Source organism: Anas platyrhynchos, chromosome 1 (genome assembly GCF_047663525.1).
Source record: "Anas platyrhynchos isolate ZD024472 breed Pekin duck chromosome 1, IASCAAS_PekinDuck_T2T, whole genome shotgun sequence".
NCBI lineage: Eukaryota > Metazoa > Chordata > Aves > Anseriformes > Anatidae > Anas > Anas platyrhynchos.
In genome coordinates, this window is record NC_092587.1 from 2,806,458 (window position 1) to 2,822,984 (window position 16,527).

A 16,527-nucleotide genomic window follows, 5' to 3' on the forward strand; every position below is an offset into this window, starting at 1 on the left:
ACTGGAATAGGAATGAGGGTGTCTGGCAGCTGCCAGAAATGCTCCGTCTCAGCCCAGGTTTAACCATTCTGTTACCAGCAAGTAGCAGGAGATAATGGGCCAGGGGTGAAGATAAACATGAGAGTTTAATACGGGGAAGGTCTCCTTGTTGGGCATCTCTTTTAGGTGGACACAGCTGAGGGAAACGCGAGTTATGGCAAGGATGCTCGGGATTACGGAGGCAGAGCTGGCAGGGCACAGAGCTCCGTTCTCTTTCACCTCTTTCACCGCTGCTGTTGATGGAATTTGTTACACAGATCACCTTTGGCTTACCACGGAAATCCAATGTCCTTTAGGGGCAATTTTTCCCTCTCCCAAAGGCGTCTTTCTGCCTACACAGAACAACCCTTTTCACCCAGGATTTTCCCTCTGTGACATTTGCTCCCCGGCAGCACCAGGGGAAGTCAGTGCTGCTGTGTTTCAGGTGCATAACACAGCTTTGCAGCTGGAATATGTTCTTACAGGAGAGCTCTAGCAGCTTATTTGATCAATACTTCACTTCTGAAAAATCCCCAAATGTTTGTTTACCCAATAGACCATGGCAGTTTCAAAGGCAGAGTCTCCACACTCAATAATCTCTTTTTTGGGGGCGCGTGAAATTTTTTAAGTGAATTTCTTCGAGCTCACGGAAAGCACCGAGCTGAGAGCTACAGAGATCATATTCCTCTGTTTATCCTTCGGTGCCTCATCCACACGATCCTCCAGCCTCTCAGCCAGCAGAGGGAAGTTTATGGGACTGCAGAGGAGCTCAGCTTCCTTTTACAGCCACATTTGCTGCTCTTTAGGTCCCATCCCTTCTTCCTGTTTGCAGACACAGTTTCCCACTTGGGAGGGAAGGAACCTCAGGGACCACACACCTCAGCGATCTGGTTTTCACCCCAGCTGCATGGCTGGGCGTGCTAATACCGAGGTTTGGAATTGTAACGCCAGATTTTTATTTTTTTTTTGGAGGAGGTGGAAATGATTTGCGAAAGAGAGATTTGGCTGACACAGCGGTGATGAATGGGATGTGGGGTGTGAAGGCTTCCATGAACGGGAGCGTTTGGGATATCTCAGTTTGACAGCCTGCGTTGCTGCTGGAGGTACTGCCCCTCTTCCCTGCCTACATCACTTGCTTGGGCTCTAACCAAGGCTCTGAATTATCCCTTAACTTACAATATCATAACAGAGAGAGTGTAAATATCCCACGGAAATATATTCCCAGGTATCTGAGTTGGTTCCGCACCTCATCTTGTTTATCTTGACACAGAGTGACTATTTTTCATGGCAGACACTTGGAATTGAAGTTGATGAAGGACCTGAAGGATATAGCGGAGGTCACATCAGTACACCATCTGCCAGTAACACGGATTCATTAACCTGGTGGTGTTTTCAGGCTGGATTTTTAATTGCACCTTTGCTCGTAATGCTAGGAGTGTCTTCTCTGCAAGTGGCCAAGAAGCAAATATGTCATTTTGCTGAGGACAGTATTGGCCTGGGGGCCCGAAAATGATATATACGTGATGTAACAAAAGCACATAGTCAGTCTTAGTTTTCTCCTTTGGAGGACATGAACTGTTTCCTTCTGATAGCCTGCTGCTGCTTCCAGAGCAGAAATCCTGCTGCTGACCAGACCCATGCCTGCGGTAAGGCAATGTTCACAGCAAAAGTGAGAATATGAGTTGAGGAACATGCCATGGGCTGAAAAGCATCTGCACCTGCTGCTCTCTGGTCCTGTGGCTGCGACACAGCTGTGGTCTGCGTCTCCAGGGTCTGCAGCAAGAAATAAGAAAAGCCACCTTACTGCCAGCGTTGCTTAAATTTTGCAGTATTGGGGTCTAGAGTATATTTAGGGGTTCACTAATCAATGGATATTGTACACGTCTTTTGGCACAGTAATCATGCAGAAATTCAGAACTAGGAGATGCTAAATTAATAGCCACTGTTGCTTCTTAGCAATAATCACTGAGCTCTGCTGAGCAAAAGGCCCGAAGACTACAGAAACCTGTTGGTCCCCATAAGAGAGGCAGCCTCCTCTTCAGGAAATTGCAAATTTTACGATGTGGAGGTAGATGGCAGAGGCTGTTGGGAAGCCTTATGCTCTCAGTCCAGCAGGAACATAAATGCAGACATAACAAGTCTGTACCACATTAAGATTCTGCAGCACTCTGGAAACTTGACACCAGCCCTTGAACTGATGCTTAAACTACAGACCCCAAAACCAAACGCTGGTACAAGTTCTAGTTAATTTGAGCAACTTTTCCCCGGTCTTGTGTTCCTGAATGATATCTGAGTGAAAACCTCTTAGCATAGTGGGTACAATTTCCCTGTAATTGGTAAAGTTACTGTAACTGCACTGTCATTTGTATATGGTGACATGTAATTGCGTGGTAACCACTGCTGTGGTTGCACAAGTGAAAAGCAGCGTGCAATTATAATGTATTTCCAAATGCTGGCTCTTTATCCAGCTTCCATTATATCACTAAGCACCCTAGGGAAATGGCACTGGATATTTTTGTATGTCGTTAGACTGCGGGCTAACTGCTGAAGAGCGGGTTTGTTGGTGAGCTGGGCTGTCTTTGGTCGGTGGCCCAGGGTTCCCATCTTTTTGCCCACAAAATTTCCCCAGGCCTTGAATTGCAGATGACAAAGGTCTATAGCTGTTGGTGGTCACTGGGCAAGACCGCATTTTTTTTTCCTCACCCAGTGTCAGGAATGCATGTGATGGGAGGGCAGTAACAGGCATCAAATTATGTGAATGATATGGCACGAGGTGAGTGTCGGAGGAGCTGTCTCCATCCTGCACCAGGACCTCATGGCTAGACACTGGTAGGCACTGCCCGTAATTTGGAGGTCCTGCCACAGTTCACAGCATGGAATTTTGGGAGAAGGCTGGATGAGCCAAGTCCACGTGTCCCAGTGGGGTCAGAAGGGAGAGCTAGAGGTCAGAAGCAGAGATCCTGCTAAGAATGCAGGAGGTCAGAGGCAGATCCAATGCAGCTTAAGGGTACTGAAAATTCCTGGCGACAGATTTCCCCAGGACGTCCATCTCTCTAGATGTTTAAATATATTGTGGAGCAGGACACGTGTCCATCCTCATCAGGAAGCTCAGTCCTTGCTGTTGAGAAGATCATGCACACGGGTGATGAAGAGACCCTGGGACCTTGCAAAGATTCAGCTGCATATTGCTGTTAATTTCTTACTGCTCTTGGCTCCCTGGCTCTGCTGGCAACACACGCAGCCGTAATGTATGCATTCCCTCCATCATCTGGAGTAGCCAAGCCTGAGATAACAGGAGTGAGAAGCCAAGTACCTGCCACTGTATGAAGACAAGGCTATTAGGCATTAGCTGTAAATCAAAGGCGAGAGACTTGGCCGTTGGGACAGCCTTTATCCCCGGTGAGTCTGGGGAATTGCTTTGGAGCCTGCTGAGATATCTGGAAAAAGGCCCTCGTGCTTTGATGGGGAAGGAAGATTTTGCCCGAGTGAAAGCAAGGAGGAACGAGGGATGGCTAATCCTTTACCGAAGCTTTTCCCAAAATATGGATTAGGCTGTATTTGATTATCAGGGGCTCTTTCGGAGGCAAATTCCTAAAGCAGATGTTTAAGGGACACCTGCAGATCAGTAGGAGCACTATTTGCACTGTCCCCCGAATACCTTGCACTTCAGCCTGTAGTGCAATGCCCAGCACTTCTGCTGGGCAATCAGATGAGATCAATGAGGGAGGTGTTGTAATCAGAGCTCTAACCCTTCTGCTGAGTTTGGGGGTTTTGGGGAGTTGGTGAATCTCTAGAGACCTAAGCCAGCACGAGCCTTGTAAAACCATCCTCTTCAGGAGGGTTTGGATGCGTTCATTATTTATTTGATAGGCTTAATCCTGGAGAAGGCAGATGCCTGCCAGGATCCTCCTGTAAATCAGGGCCATTCTTTGCACATCCTTCCTATTTCACTGGCGAACGTGACACTTGGCCATGGCATCACTGCTGCAGATGAAACCTCTGCTTGCCGATGCAGGGAGCGGTGGCAGGAGCAGACAGCAGCCTCTCACCAGCTGGCTCCCCACTGCGCATCAGCCTGAGATGGAGAGGCAGCTGGTGGGACTCGGGAGGGCATTTATGCCCTGGGAGCTGCCAATCACTCTCACATGAAGATATTTTGGATATGTAAAGCACCTAATAAACCTGTGTTTAGCAGCTTCCCTGGGGCAGAGGGGCAGTGAGTAATATTCCCTCACTAGCAGGTGGAACGTGATGCAGGATGCTGGTTTGACTCCATTCCAGCATCTCAACCACAAGGCCCCCCCCTTCCTTTCTGAGTTACCTACAGACCATGCTGTGAATTTCTGGGTTAGATTTAACTGCTCAAGATGCAAGAATTGCTGATTGCTTTCCTGCCTCTTTAGATCTTCCCTTTGCCCCTCCCTGATATCCCAGCTGGCGTGCCAGCAGTGTTGTGAGCAGAGTGAATTCATGTCCTCACCTCCGCTTTCATTCTGGAAAGTCGTTAACGTGAAATTGCCAAGCAGAGAAGCTCCAGAGAGTTTAACGTGGCTACTTTATATTGCTGTTAGGAGTGTCTGGAATTGAAAATAAACCTGCGCTTGCAACTCCTGACCCTTTCATCATAAATCCAAATTTCCTTACGTGTTTCTCTTTGCTGAAGAAGATGACTGTATTTCTGCCTTTACAAAGATGTTGTGCATGCAGCTGAGAGCCCCAGCTGCACAGAAGTTAGCTGATGTTTATTTGTAGGGTTTAACTCACTGCTATTTTTTTATTTTATTGTTGTAGATGATCCCCTGAGGAAATCATCCCAATGTGTTAAATGACAATAGTTTTCATGCAATGTGTGACTTGCTGGCCTTACTCTTCCTCCAAGCTCCTTCTTGGGGGACTGTTGTCTACCTTCAAACTGTAACTGTGCAATTGCTTCTCCAGCATCTGTGCAAGGGCACATGACTATACAGCTTGGCCTGATCTGCCCTCAAACACCCCTTTACATCTCAGAAGTTAAGGTGTGCTGTGATGGTCTTAGCTCTCATCTGAACTTTATTTTTTTAACACACTGATTTCACTCTTCAAACTTTTTTTGGTGTTTGGATGTGTTCTTCTGTAAATGATCTCAGGGAAGTGAGATGAAATCAGTGGACTTAAAGTTAGTTCTGTGCCTGTAGGTGGGAAAAGCTTGATTTCAGCCCTGTTAAGGTTAGGTCTGACTTCAGCTGGAGCTGGGCCCAATCTGTTGGAGGAGGAACTAACCTGTGGCAATTGGATTAATTAAGCCTCAACAGGCTGGGGATGTGCTGTAGATCAACTACAGGTTATTGTGTTTGATGCTGGGATTTCTGGGTCTGTATCCTCTTAGGGTTTTGCAGGCTGATAAGAGCTTATTCTGGCTATGTAAGCTCTGATATGCATCCACAGCAGTCATGCTCTAGCTAGCACATCCCTGCTGTTGATAGAGTGCACTGCAGAGGACTCAATGCTGTGTTCTTTCAGCCACACAAGCTCAGACCTGTCTGGATGCCTGGAGAACAAGCAGAAGTAGCTTGCATCTCCCTGAAAAATAACACAGGAAACTCCTGTCTGAGATACGATGCCCTGGGTCATGCAGGAAGGTAGAGCAGATGTTTGCAGGGCCCATTTTGGTCTCTAAATTACTTTGGGCTGTGCTGTTGGGGGGTGGCATACAATCATAGAATGCTTTGGATTGGAAGGGACCTTAAAGATCTTCTAATGTCTCTGCATTCCTCCGAAGCTATCTGTCCTTGCTTCTACCCTCTGTAGGCATCCTCTTTCTGTTTGAATTTGTCCGGGAGCTCCTTGTTCATCCATGCAGGCCTCCTGGTGTTTTTGTCTGGCTTCCGCTTTGTTGGGATGTATGATCCTTGAATATTAACTAGCTTTTTGGGCCCCTCTTCCTTCCAGGGCTTTGTCCCTTAGTACTCTTCCAAGCAGATCCCTGAAGAGGGTAAAGTCTGCTCTCCCAAAGCCCAGGGTAGTGAGCTTGCTGTGCTCCCTCCTTGCTGCCATTAGGATCCTAAACTGCACCATGTCATGGTCACTGCATCCAAGGCTGCCCTTGAGGTTCATATTCTCCACCAGTCCCTCCTTGTTGGTGAGAATGAGATCCAACATAGCACCTCTTCTCATTAGCTCCTCTGTAACTTGGAGAAGGAAGTTATCAGTGCATTTCAGGAACCTCCTGGATTGCCTGTGCCCTGCTGTGCTGTCCCTCCAACAGATATCAGGGTGGTTCAAGTCTCACATGAAGACCAGGGCTTGCAAACATGAGGCTGTTTCTATCTGTCTATAAAAAACCTTATCTGCTTGGTCTTCCTGACCAGGTGGCCTGTAGCAGACCACCACTACAATGTCCCCTTTCCCTACCCTCCCTTTAATCCTGACCCATCAGTTCTCTGCCAATTCCTCATCCATCCCCAGGCAGAGCTCCTTGTGCTCCAGCTGCTCATTGACATAGAGGACAATGTCCCCTTCTTGTTCCCCCTGCCTGTTTTTCCTAAAGAGCCTGTGTCCAGCCATCCTAACACTCCAGTCATGGAAGCAATCCCACCATGACTACAATGCCAATGAAGTCATAGCCCTGCAGGCTATGACATCTCTAACTCCTCTTGTTTATTACTCCTGCTACCTGCATTTGGATAGAGACATTTGAGTGGGGACCCTGATGAACCTGACTTCCCAGCTGGAGTGGCTGGAATTCCTTCGTGCTGCTCTTCAGGCGCTCTCCTGCTGACCCATGACCCTTTTCCAGGCCCTGGGCATCTGTTGCTGACACTGGCAGCAAACTGGGAGGAGTAGGATGGATTGGGATTTTCCACAACTGTAGTTTAAAGCCCTCTTCACCAGCCTGGTAAGCCTATAACCAAAGATGTTTTAACCCTTCTCTGACAGGTGAACCCTATCAGCTCTCAGCAGACCAGGGTTCTTAAAGCAAGACCCATGGTCTAAGCAGGTGAACCCCTGGCTGTGGCACCAGTCCTGTAACCATCTGCTGGTTTGCCAGATTCTGCTGGCCCTTTCTTTCAGTCCCTTTCCCTTTGACTGAGAGAACTGATTTAAAAAACTGCCTGTGCTTCTGAGACCTTTCCTGCTGCTCCCAGGGCTCTGTAATCCCTCTTGATACTCCTCTGACTGCTTCTGGCTGCATCACTGGTACCCATGGGAAACAGCAGCAGCAGATAACAGTCTTTCGGCTGTACGAGGCTTGGTGGTCTATTAGTGATAACCTTGATATGAGCCCCTGGTGAGCAGCAGACTTCCCTCAAGAGCAGCTCAGGTCAGCAGATGAGCACCTCTGTACCTCTCACAGGAGAATCTCCTGCTGCTATCACCCACAGCCTTTTCTTAGCGGGCCTGGTTGTTCTGTGGGGAGCAGGCCGGGCTGTTTTACTCAGCCCCAACCCCCTGCAACGGGTCTCTTCGGTCAGCAGAGGGGTGAAGTGCGTTTGTAAGGCCACCTCAGGCTGTAAGGGCACACCAGACACCTGGGGGCAGGCCCTTCCTCCTGCTGCTCCTCATTGCTTTCAGCTCCCCCTTTGTGGTGTCATTGCCCAGCCCCCTTCCCTCCCCCCTGCACCTTTTGTGAGTGGTGCTGGGGGAATTTTGGGCTGTTTGGGCACAGGCTGCTGACTGCTAGGATCCATATAACTCCTCCTCAGCCTGCCTGCTGCTAAATGGCCTCCTCATGGCTTCCTACAGCTCGCCCATCAGCAGCAGGAGGTCCTGCACCTTTGGCAAGCAGGCAGGCATGCCACCAGCCCCTGCCCCAGGGGAAAAAGCTGCTGCTGAGGGAGCAGGGACACCATTACTACAGCTAATGAGAGCTGCTGGTCTCTTGAGTGTCCCGGGGGCTCTGCTATGCCAGGGGGACCCCTAAGCCTGTGCCTGCTCTGCTCTCCTTTTTCACTGCTTGCTGGTGTCATCTGCTGTGGTTTGAGGTGGATGTGCTGCACCCTAGGTAAGTTGTCTGCTGGTCCTATTGAGTTTTTCACTTTTGGTAGAGAAGAAAGCTGTTTTGTGTTTCTTATTTTCTTCCAGCACCATGGCAAAGCAGGGTTTTCCCTTGCCCCCTTTTCTGCTGTTTGTAGAAGGTGTGGGGATCTTTTGCTTTCAATCTGAAATGATTTTTCCCTCAGCTCGTCAAGTGTTTCTGGGCAAACTGACTTCAAATCCTGGATTTTTCTCAAATCCTGCTTCAGTGGGATAATTCAGTTGGAAGGGACCCCAGGGGGTCACCCAGTCCAGCTTCCTGTTCAAAGCGTGGTGCATCCTAGGCTTGGGGGACTTCTGGAGTCCTTTTGCAGTCACTTGCTTTACCACAAGGTGATCCAGTGCATTCCAGGGTTGAAAGGATGGTTTGATCTTCGGCATACCTCCTTTCCTTGATTACAGGGATGGTTTATGCGACTGCTGTAGGCCACTTTTTAAGATTTCATGTGGCTGAAGCTAGGTGAGGTGGATCCCGTGCCAGGCAATGTGTCAGGTAGCAAACTGGGGAACAGAAGGCTGGTGACACTGCATCAGACCAACGTGCTGCTCCTCCACCTCGGTGTCCCACACCTTGCCGAAAAATCTGGGTAGTGTTGCTGCTTCTGACATCTTTGGTACTTCCTGAGTAATCAAGCTGTGTTTTTTATTTTTTTTTTCTCCTTTTCTTCCCGAGCTACATAATAAAACTGGGCATGTTCTCATTATCCACAGAAACGCTTGACTCCAGCAAGCCATGCTGTCAGGGGGGTCTGCAGTGTGGTGATCAGCGCGGTGGTGCTAGACCTCAGATGAATTTGGCCTTTGGATCTGGGATGCAGATTTATCTTAAATTTTGTGCTAGCATTGTAGACTAGCAATATCCTGTCTGCAGCTCATAAACGCTCTTGATCTGATCTGTAATTGCACTTTGAGATGGTGTTTTAGCTCCAAAAGGGCAGTCCTCAAACACTAATGACTTTTGCAGGCCAGAGCTCAGGCTAGCTCTTCCTTACTAATGGCTGTTTGAATTCCTTGTAGATTTTATTTGTTTATAAATATGTTTAGGACACATTATTCTTCCATTCAGCAAAAACATCTGTAATTATTTCCCGTAATTGCTGGGTGAGGACAAAATGAATCAACACTCAGGCTTTTGCTGCCTGTGTGAACTCAATCAAGGAGCAGCACATATTCTAGCCATGCTTCCCAGAAGATGTGATCTCAGATAAAGAAAACGGTCATAGCTCTTCTTTATCAATATAAAAAGATCAAGTAACTTTCTTGTAGACTGAATTATTGCTTTTCTAGGCCGTAGTCCAGCAAAAAAAAAAATGAAGCAGGTGCTTAGCTTCAAATGTGTAAGTGGTCACACTGAAGTCAATAAAGTCTAATTGCTTTGGCAATTGCATGCTGTAATATTTGGAACTTCATCTGTATTTGCGTTACTCTGTGGGACCTTCACAATGCCAACCTGTATTAACCTCACCTATTTTCCAGATTGTGCTGTGAGGTAGGATAGAAGAGTTGTCCACATTGTTCTGCTGTTGCTCTTCTGTAACTCCCTCAAGTTGAAGGAAACACCATCTTATTTGCTAATGTAGATTTAGCTCAGTGGTTCTTATTCTGGATCCCTGGGGAATGATGTGCAAACATTACTTTTGACAGACCTAGAAATGTTTAAAACTTTCAATGGACTTTGAGTGCTAGCTAAAAGAGACTGGTAAAGTAGTAGGAAAAATGCTTAAAATAATATATCCTGCTGGGCTGTCATTCAAGAGAAACAAGTTTCCAGTGCGCCTTCTGTCTGTAACTCATCATGAGACTTTGGACAATTTATTTCCACCTTTGTAATCCTCCAGTCCTGCCTTTGTCATCAATTTGTCAGTCTGCATAAATTATAGGCGTGTTGCATAACGGTGGCCGCGGTTGGATGGATACTTCGCAGATAGCTAAAGAATTAGTGGCTTCACTTTTTCATGCTGTCTTCCTTGTTGTTTACAGCTGTTAACGATTGATGACAATTTCTGTGGCCTGGATATGAATGCCCCATTGGGAGTATCATCAATGGTGCGTGGGCTCCCCATTTTCACTGAGGACGGAGACAGAATGACATCCGTGATTGCCTACGTCTACAAGAACCACTCCCTGGCTTTTGTGGGAACCAAGAGTGGGAAGCTCAAGAAGGTAAGACCTAACGTGGTCCTTTAACTCTTATTTTCATGTTCTTACGGAGATTGGCAGTGTTTTGGTTGTGTGTGAGTACAGTCCTTATTGTAAGGTGCATCACCTACACTGAGGATAGCAAATGTTATGGTTGGCAGACAATCGCATTTGACCCCCAAAGAGTAAAGCTGACGTGAGAAAGGAGAAAGGCAGACTCACAAATTGGTTTTATCTGCAAAAGAATGTCTGAAGTCAAACCGCGGGCAGACTTGATGCAGTTTAAATCCAACAGAGTTTTTTTTTGTGTGTGTTCAGACCATCTCTAATTAAGTAGTTGATCACATGGTGCATGCTGGAGAAAACAGGATTGTGCCTGAAGTTTGTTAAGGAATGGGATTCATGCTCTGGAGATCTTTCTTCAGAGCAATGTGACTGGACCATGACTTTACCACAAGCCCAGCATGGGATTAGTGGTTGCTGGGTGCTTGTGCTGTAGGAAGTGTTTTCAGCAAAAGGAAGCTATCTGAATGATAATGAGCTTTATGCTGGTGGAGTAACCATGGCTGATGCCACAGAAATAAATTCATCCTTTATTGTGTTTGAGCTTATGTTCCTCACTCTGCATTCTCACTAAAAATACGCCTGTTGCGTGGCTGTCGTGTAACAGCTGCTGTTGTTCATCATATAAGGCAGTTGTAGAGGCCTTAAGAAGTGGAAACTGGGATTTTTTTACCTGGTGCTTTTGGTAGATGCTTTTCTATAAGCAGCAGAAGGTGGTAGAACTGATCTTCTCGTATTAATGATGGGCACCACATGCTTTTCAACACCTCCGTGCCAATCTGGCAATGTTTGAATGCTTGGGCTGGGCATGTTGCAAAATATTGTGTGTGTGAGGAGATTGTGGCTTTGTGAGAATAATGGAGATGGGTGATACACTGGGAGGGGAGGTTGGACTGAGCCTTGGACGTTGTGTTGGGTGTTGACACCTCTTTGAATTCCTTTTTACAAATAATAACCTCAAACTGGGGAGATGATGGTGCTCTTAAAAGGTTGCCCATATGGGTTGTATATATGATGGACAGAGTGGAAAGGAGGAAGGGAGTCATTTGTTCACGGATACATAAAGAAGATCTAAGATCTCTGGTTTTGTTCCTCCACTTGCTGCTTCACTTAAAAATGGTATCAAAGTTTTAAATTCAGATGGCATGGCCCCCGTGCTGTGTGAGGTTTGTAAGGGGAACAGGATCAAGCCCAATGACAAACGTCCTGTTCAACAGAGGAAAGGCTGCTGATGCTTTTACAAAGAATAAGGTGTGTGTATTTTTTTTTAACAGTCTGTTCAAGCATGTGGAAAAAGAGCCAAATTGTTTTTTAAACCATTGTAATAAAAATAATCTCCTCCCCTGACTAATTAGGTTTTGCTTCCTTGTCATCTGTGATATCATAATAAGCTGTTCAGTTCTCCAGCCAGTCTCTTGGGGAAAGAAATAGGACAGCTGAGATCTGAATAGTAAATATCCGAAAGACCTAAATGGTTAAGAATGACGCTGTTTCTCTGCACTTGCAAGCATTTGTTTTTTCTTTTGGCTCCAGGAGAAGCAAACTCAGACGTAGCTCTGTCTTTGCCTTTGCAGGTCACATTGCAGAATCCAACATCTCATCTTTTTTTTTTTAAAAGGGGAAAATGGGAGTGAGAAAGCTTTTTGTTTTTTACCGAGCGTGGTGAGGAGTGGGGACAGCCTTATAGGGTAAAGAATGAGAAGAGGCGAGCTGAACTAACTGATGTAACTTGAGAAAGCTGCGTTTTATTCTCTTTTTCCTAACATGATGAATGTTCTGTCTGCGGTAGTTAGTGCGGTGGGCGTGTGTGTCAGAGCAGGGCTGGAGCCATGGGCTGAGATCTTCATGGGCTGAGTAATTCTCCATCAGGGAGGCGGCATGCAAAGCTGTCAGTGCAAAATGAAGCTCCCCCAAACTCAAAGGGTTGTTTTGGACCAGTTGAGCCTGGAAACATTCACTTTCCGCAGGTTCAGCCTGGGCCTTGCTATGACATCTGCAATCACTGACTCCTCCAGGGCTCCTGAAGGTATCTGAGCTCAGGACATCAGCCTGCTTTCCCCTCCAAGGGCCACACGAGGCCAATTTGGCACTCAGTTTTTTTTTCACTTGATATTCCTTGGTCCCTGCCAAGGCTTCATGGCCTTTTGAAGCTTTGTTTTCCATCTTGGCTCATCAAACAGGTGCTTTTGAATAGGAAGCAAGGGAAATACTGCGTCGGTAATTGCAACTCCTGCACGATCCATTACGTTAAAATGAACTTTGATTTATGTTTTTTAAAAAAAAATGCATAGGGGTAAATTGAAATAAGCTATATGAGATGAGATGAAGCGCTGCGTACCAGTGGATGAAGCCCAGGGGCTGTCATTTTCCTGCTGCCTGCTGGGTCCTGCCACGCACAGCACGTACTGCAGCTTCTCCTGGTACTTGGAGAAGCCACGGCAAAGAGTTTCTGGCTAGCACAAAGAGATGGGCTATTAGATTATCCTCAGGACAGCAGGATCTGCTCAGCTGTTGTGTGAAAACTCACCGCAAGTAATTAGAGGACGGTTTTGCAGAAACTTCCCTTATTTTTTTTCCTCCAGTTTCAGCCTTTTTCCCTGTTTCTATATTTATATGAAAGATCCAGACCGCGTATCGGATTTTGATGCATGCAACCTGTGGAAGCGCTGCGAAATACTCGCAGTCATCAAGCACTGTCTGGTAGTTGATACACAAATGTCACGTGTCAGAGGAATTTATCCAGTGGCACACAAACCCGAAGTAAAATATTGTGCTTTACAGGAACATATCATTAAAATGAAAACTAGCAGCATATCAGGAATCTGCCCGTGTAACCAAGACAACAAAGAGAGAAAGAAAAGGAAAAACCGAGATAGAGATAGGGTAGGAAAAGAGGGAGTGAAAGAGAATGACAAGGCTGGCCCCAGCTATTTCACTGCCCTGGGCAAAATACATTTTGCAACCCTCTCTCATTCACACAGCTACATGTGCAGACCAACAGGAAAGCTCTGAATAATGTGCTGTAGAAATATGCCCTACAAGTCTGCCAGCTTGTCCACAGCACAGCGTGGCCCTGCAGAATGGTGATATAAATAGGATAAAAATGCAGAGCTATGAAAAAGGAGAAAAAATTGTCCCTGTCCATATCTTGTGGTGGAAACCGCAGCCTGATTAAAGGGCTGCTGGGTGCTGGTGTCCTCTTGGGGGTGGAGAAGGTGGCCCAGGGATAAGTGGGTTGAGAAATGGATGCGTTCAGTTCTTTGCTCTCCCAGAAGCTTCTGGTCTTCTTCTGTTTCCCTCCTGCGAAGGGAAGGAAGTGCTTTGTTTGCTCCAAGGAGTGTCAGGGGAAATTAATGCACTAAATGTTGCAAGGGGCTCAGGTACGAAGCGTTACAATCGTATCAAACAGCGTCCAACAGGCAAATCAGAGGAGATGGAAAACACAGCTCCCGACCACTTGTGGGCATTGAAGATGCTGCGGTACTTTTTAATGAGAAATATTTCATCTTGCATGCTTTGGTCAGATCCCATATCTAATTACCCGCTGTCCCGCAGTGTCCCCTGTGCCTCCGTGCTGTGCTGGTGAGCATTGCCACCGCTTTAGGATGCTCCAGGGTGCTTGGTGGGCTTTGAAGGCAGAGTGAGCTCCTGCGTATGGTGAGAGGTGCTCGATCCTCACTCCTTTGAATTTTTAGTGGTTGCTTTCAGGAGATCTGAAGGTTTGTTTTGTCTCTGCAAACCGCAGCCCAGCCACCTGGAGCAGGAGCTATTCCTGGGTGTGTGCTTCTTACAAGCACGGTGCTGGGAAACATCTGGTTTTCTTCCCCTTTGCACTCTCCTTCATTCCACACTTCGTTCTTCGCTCTGGTGGCAGGAGAAAGCTGGAGGAGGACCCACGGAGGTACTCGGCATGGTTTTGTATTGTTTCAGCTCTTTTGTTCCTAACATGTCTGGCCAAATGATGTTCCTCGTAGCTGCCATTGCCAAGAGAAAGTAGCAGTATTCAGTATTCCTCGTACATTTTCCCTAGATGTGTAACTTACAGGTCATCGCTTTTGTGCAGATAGTTTCCACTCTGGAAAAAAAAAAATACAACTTACCTGCAATTATTCTCTGTACATGTGCAGGTGTAAAGGGCAGTTTAACATTTACAAATGTCAGCTGGGGAACAGCTCTAGGAATTGCACCTTTATTCAAAACAAAGCTATTTGTCCATTTTGAAATGCGTACTTGAAGCCAGAGTAGTAATCCTTTACATTTGTTTGAATCTTCCCTGTAAGAAATACTTTATATTCCATCTAAATGTTTCATTCAGTGCCTTCTCAATGCTAAATTGCTTGCAGAGGAAGAAATTGGGCTTAAAAAGCAATAATTTCACTCCACGGCCAATATTCCATTTTTCATAAAATCCCATCAGTTTGAGGGCATTTTAGATGTGGACTGCCATTTTGGGTAAAGGCTTTCATTCACATTAGACAGTTCTTCCCACCCGTTATCACCGCTATTTAGTAGAAAAATTTCAATATCAGCCAATTTTGTGAACCGCCCTGTGGATTATCCTGAACTTTTGAGATCTGGCTTTCTTTGGATCCAATGCAAAACATACAAGGGGAGAATTTTAGATCTGAGAGCTCAGATTGCCAGTTCTCATTTTGGGCCCATCTCTCAGTTGCATTGGGGAAGGTTGGCTTTTTCAGATAAATAATTGGGATGGGAGCCTTGTATAGCTTAGATTTTGCTGTTTTTTGGCCGTGTATCTGTGGCTACCTGGTCCCATCACCTGTCCAACAGTTCTTCAAGTTGTGTGCCGTTTACAACCTCTCTGCCTTGAAAGCTACAGGAGAAGTCAGCCAGTTGCTGGTCGAACATGCACCTTGGTCTGTGGCAGTGTTGGTAAAGGAACCCTGAAGGTCACCCAAGCCTGCAGCTTTATCATCACCACCGATTTCTTTGATGGTTCCTCTTGCTGCAGTCATTGCCCAGCACAAGGTGGGATCCCTTTCAGCACAGGGTACATCCTGGTGGGTTAAATCCTGGTGGGACTGGCAGGGAGTCAGATCCTTCCACAAAGCTGGGCTGCCAGCAAGTGCCACGGGTGTGCAGCAGAGGAATAAATTTGAGTTTTTCATGCAAAACAGTTTGAGGAAGGCAAAATGGGGCAATAGATGGGCAGAGACCCCGCAGGTGAAAGAGCTCTGGCCAGGTTGGTGATATCACAGTGTACCCACATGGAGAAGGGAGGAATATCTCCTCTTTCTCCTCTGATACATTGCTTTCTACCCAACGAGCTGGAGCTAATGAGAGTGAGCTTTGGTTTGTCACACACAGTTTTGTGGGCTCCTGATAACTGCAGGGAAAGAGAGATTCTTGCTGTTTCTCCAGGCGAGGGAGTTTCTGAATATGCACAAGACGAGAAACCCTGCCCTGTTTAGATGTTCCCTGGAGGATATTTTGCTGCTGACAGCTCTGTGCGAATGTCAGCAGGGAAACTCTGCTTCCTTCTCCTTCCCTCTGCTGCTTTGTAGGAGTCAGATTTTAATTTTTTTATTTTTTTATTTTTTTTTCCCCCAACTGTTTGGCAAGTGGACTTGACTGCTCTGAAAACGTGCTGTAGAGGCTCCGGCTCCTGCTGAGAAGCTGGTTTCTGCAAGAGGGGCTCGTTCACCCTGGCCTCTCCTCACAGCTTCCAAAACCAGCAGGAGTCCGAGTGCTTCACTCAGTTGTGATGGAGCGGTGCAACTTCCCATCTGTATTTGACGTCTGTGAAGGCTGCAGCTGTCGGTGTCCTACATTGATGTACAGTCACTTTTTTTGGAGAGGTCGTCGCCAGCTTGGGTGCCTGACGAGTAGAAAGCTGGGAGCTGGGAGCCGTGGTGTGATCTGTCCTTGGTGTGCGTGTTGGGTGATGGTAGGAATCTCCATGGACAAGGGTTAGCGAAAAATATTCATTTTGGGCTCGTTATGCTGGAGTCTAGCATGACATCAAAGTGCTGGGTGTTTGGGTGCTGAAGGACAGAGCTGGTAGATTCAGAAGAAGCAATTATCTCCCCTTTACTCAAATTCTAGACCGTATCTCAATACCACAGCCACTTTTGGGTTCCTCAGTACAGTATTTATCAAAAGGAAGTAATTCAGGGGAGGGTGATGAGGATAGCCCAGAGCTGGAGAACCTGCCTTGGGGGGAGATGATAAGAGAATGGAGCTTCTTCAAGCAGGGAAGAGAAACCTTGGGGGGACCTCCCAGTTGCCTTCCCATGGTTACAGGAAGGTTAAAGAGAAGACAGAAAGGTTCTT

General features: G+C 46.7%; 1 protein-coding gene across 6 annotated transcripts in view; it reads left to right on the forward strand.

Moving 5' to 3' along the window:
• Positions 1–16,527, forward strand: part of PLXNA4 (plexin A4) — a 406,242-nt gene that overhangs the window by 37,253 nt on the left and 352,462 nt on the right. For all 6 annotated transcript variants that reach the window (XM_072041446.1, XM_072041417.1, XM_072041518.1 and 3 more), the window contains exon 3: positions 10,012–10,194. In XM_072041446.1, coding sequence (XP_071897547.1) covers positions 10,012–10,194 — 183 coding nt within the window. The remainder of the gene's footprint in view (positions 1–10,011; positions 10,195–16,527) is intronic.